The following is a 3,955-nucleotide window of genomic DNA, read 5'->3' on the forward strand; positions in this document are numbered from 1 at the left end:
GGGGAGAGCTGCAGGGAAGCTCTGGGCTCACAGAGGTCTGGGGCATGGCTGGCTTGGACAGACCTTCAGAAAGGGACCTTCTGAGTGACAATCTGCTTGTCCAAGTGCCTTGTCCACACTGGTGTATCACCATCGATTAGGCTTGGTCTCTAATGGCAGATGAGGATCCTGAAAGCTGGAGATCTGTGGTGTTCAACACTGCCTTTGAGATGCCTTTGCAGAGAGGGAGCCCAGGCACCAGGCAGTGGTGCTGGCTGGTGCCCCAGCTCACAGCCCTTGCTTGGCCATCACTGCCTCAGTCAGCTCTGATAATAGAAGAACCTGATACAATAATCCTGCATTCATCACATCCCATGTTGAGTGATTGGATTTTCTGTGACATATTGCCATGAAAATTGACCCAGTGCAGTGAGTGACAGTTCTTCAGGGGCAGGGGAGCAGTGAGTGAGGAATATGCATTTACATCTGGGCTTTTATTGCCCAGAGAGACATTTGCTGGGGCAACTGTGGGGATGGGGTGGGAGCCAAGCCAGGACACAGATCATGGGAAGATTAAATCCCCTGTCCCAGCTGCACCCCAGGAAGAGCCTCAGGCCAGCACAGAAGTGGCAATGGTAGTGATGCTATAGGCAAAGGTCCTAAATGAGTCCTAAAGTGGAGTCAAAGCCACTGGTGACCACAGGAGTAACTACCAGCCTGCACCCATCCCAGTTCCTATGTCCCTGAGTGAAACCAGCTTGCCCCTGTTCGTTTTGCCATTGGATTCTCCTGAGGGATGGCGAGGTGCAGCCCCTTCTCCCTTGCTGGCCTTTTTGTTGGCACCCTGAGAAGGACTGGCGAGGAAACATTGCAGCAGTCTCCTTCCACCAGTTCCCGGAGTGGGAAGTGGGACATGGTACAGGTCTTCCCTGGAGGTGCCTGCCAAACCTCCAGTGATGCCTGGGTGCCTGGACATGGACTGCACGCCCACTCTGGGGGTCTGTCCCCCATCCCTCTGCCTGGGACCATATCAGAGGGACTTCACATCCTGATGGGCTATTCACACCCCATATTGCAAACATGCAGTGGGCACAAAGGAAAAGAGCAGCCTTCATCTCCCCACCACCCTCCTCCTCAATCCCACCTGGTTACAAAGAGGCCTTTAATACCAAGCTCAGGTGAAGGTGACAGCACTGTGCCTTCCCATGCCACACAGGACTTGTCTCCCAGCAAAAGCCACCTAGAAATAATGAATCCTCCTGGGCTGAGAAGCTTTCAAGCTCTCTGAGAAGGGAATGAAAGATTTCCTGATTTTACCCTCTCCCTCCCTGCTCTCCCTGGCTTCTTGAAGTTAATGTTCTTAGTCCCAGACATGACGGGCAAAGGGAAAAGATCCATGTGGTGACAGGGGACGATTGATCTCTTTTACATAGAACGATACTCCAGTCCCAGTTTAATCCCCTCGCTCAAGGCAAATGGGATTCTTTGTCAATGGAAACTTCAAAAGCCTGGCCCTGCCGTGAGATGGACCTTCTTCTTTATCTGGTCTCTGTCAGTCACTCACTGTGTTTGCCTCCAAACAGCTAATCTGTCTTCCTAGCCGTCCTTCTCCCTCACAGGCAATGTGTTTGGGGCCGTTGAGTTATCTACACTGAGTCCTGATGAGGAGGGAATGGGAAGATTGCAGAGTCCAGATGCTTTCATTTTGCTGGTGTCCTTTCCAGCTCCTTCAAGACATCCCAAGGCAGCCTCACACTCTGTGGATTATCAGCAGTGGGTGGGTTTGGGGATTTCTCTGTTCTCTGCTTGTTTTTTCACAGGAGAAATAGTCAGGTCTCCACTCTCCTCCTAATCTCCCTGGGACAGGGCACAGGAGCAAAGTATAGTCATGCAGGGGTCAAAGGTGTGGAGCACTATGGAGGATCACTGCAATTTCTATTTTCCCTTGAAAGGTTTGGGAAATTGTTGGGGTTATTTGGAAGTCATCCCTACCTGCCAGGAACTCAGGTCAGCACAGTGGCTCCCAGGCCTCTCCCTTGGTGGGGCAGACAAGGTGTTGATGTACTTGGCAAGACACCCAGCCCCAAGGAGAAAATCTAGAGCTGAAATGTCAGTCTTTGTTTCTGACATCACATGCCAAAAAAATCACCATAAGCTTCCAGAAAAACCAAGGGGGAATGAGACTGGAAAATAATTCTGATGAGATGTGATGTTAATTCCTGTGAGAGATGCCCTGCACTAGTCTGGAAGCCAGGAGCCTCCCTCGCTTGGACTGTGTCACCAGAAGTATAGGAGAACCTGGACCACTTGCCTTTGCCCACCTTGGGGAGCCCAGCATGGTTTTCAGAGGCGATGCCCTGCAGTGCTTCCTGCCACCTGCTCGCCTGCCCAAGCTCTGGTCTTTCCCACCCCTGTGCCACATGAAGTCCAATGAATCAGCAGCAAATCAGTAAATGATGCCCTCTGCAGTGATGCCATGATGCTCTCTGAGTTTTGTATTTCTGCATTCTGAGCCAAAGGGGTGTGGGTGGCTCCTGGGGAAGGGGTTGTGGCTGAGATGGGGTCTTCAGTGATTTGGGCTGCTCCTTGGGTGTGCTTCACTCCCTTGAGGCAGGCCCACTCTCCCCTTCCAAAGCTGGCATATGGCTCTGGCTCCAGGAACTCCCACACTTGATTTCCCAGGCTGAGCTCAGGCTGTGTGTGATCAGCTTTCATTAGCTGTCATTAGACACAATCTGGAGTCCCAGAGCCCAGCAGCTCCGCCGTTCCTCGGCTGCATGAGGAATGCAGAGCCCTGTGCAGGCACTTGGCTGCTCCAGCCCAGCAGCTGAGTGGGGACAGCAGCTTTCCCCAGTGTCGCTGGCCCCCAAAGTGTGGCCGCCTTCCTGGGAGACATCAGGTAGCAGGACAGGGAGCAGGCTGGGAAGGTCACGGGGTGTAAAGAGCATCCCTTGGGGGGCAGGGGAAATATACTGAGTTGTGCTAACTTACCTTGGGGGTGCCTGCTGCCATGGCATCCTTCAGGATGGAGCTCTTGCTGCCAAGAGAGAAGAGAACGGGGTCAGTCACAAAACTGGCAGGCAAGGAGAGGAGTGCTTTGAGAGATCTTATAAGGTCAAATAGCAAAGCACATCATTCCTCTTCCCTGGGCCGAGAGCCTCCTCACCCTGACTGGAGGGGCATGGGAAGGAGGGCACTGCCAACTATTTTTCCAGCTGTAACAAAATGGTCATATGAGTGGAAGTCCCCAAACCCAGCCACATGAGTCAAACACTGACTCTCCTCCTGCGTGGGGCTTGCACAGCTCCTCTCCCAGCACCAGGAAAAAGCAGAGAGCAAGTCTGCAGGGGGATAGGGAAGAAAGCCAGGGAGAGGGGAGCAGAGGTGGTGAGCCCCTTGAAGGGTCAGGCACAATGAAAAAAAGGAGAATAGGAAAGAGAAGGAGATTAAATCGGTATAAGAGCAAGGGAAAAAAGATCTCCTCAGCTGCAGGCACACTGGGGAAGCAGCAGCTCTGCTGGAGGCTGGAGTGATTTGTTAATTCAGCTTGTTCCCCATTTAGCAGGGAAGGAGGTCCCTACCCGGTGCTCCTCCTCTCCTGCCCCCGCCAGCGGGAGATGCTATAGATTTAATAACACCTTCCCCCCTCCAGACAGGTTAAACTTGAAACAATTACATATCAAAGCCAACATGGCGGGGAGGCCTGCACTGTAATTTTTTGGTTATTAAAGTAATCTCTCTCATGTAAATTCTCCTGCTAACATGCTGCAAACAGCATTAGGAAATAAATTATTTCCCCATGATTCGATTTGTCAATGCAAAGCACCTGCAGCAGGCAAAAGGCTCTTGAAATATGTTGCCAAGCCCAGTGCCTGTGCTTGTAAGAACACGCTGGTGGGGCGGCTGGCTCCCAGCTCCCCATAGCCCCAGGGAGATGATGGATGGGTGGGTGGTGGAGGGGGGAGGTTAGTGGGGG

The 3,955-nt window shown here is 52.5% G+C and overlaps 1 protein-coding gene across 1 annotated transcript in view; it reads right to left on the reverse strand.

Annotated features, from left to right (window-relative positions):
* RNF220 (ring finger protein 220) overlaps positions 1–3,955 on the reverse strand; it is a 222,351-nt gene that overhangs the window by 67,293 nt on the left and 151,103 nt on the right. The window contains exon 5 of the mRNA XM_017743556.1: positions 2,971–3,016. Within this exon, the coding sequence (XP_017599045.1) occupies positions 2,971–3,016 (46 nt within the window). The remainder of the gene's footprint in view (positions 1–2,970; positions 3,017–3,955) is intronic.

The sequence above is a fragment of the Corvus brachyrhynchos genome, unplaced genomic scaffold, assembly GCF_000691975.1.
Source record: "Corvus brachyrhynchos isolate BGI_N302 unplaced genomic scaffold, ASM69197v1 scaffold48, whole genome shotgun sequence".
Lineage (NCBI taxonomy): Eukaryota > Metazoa > Chordata > Aves > Passeriformes > Corvidae > Corvus > Corvus brachyrhynchos.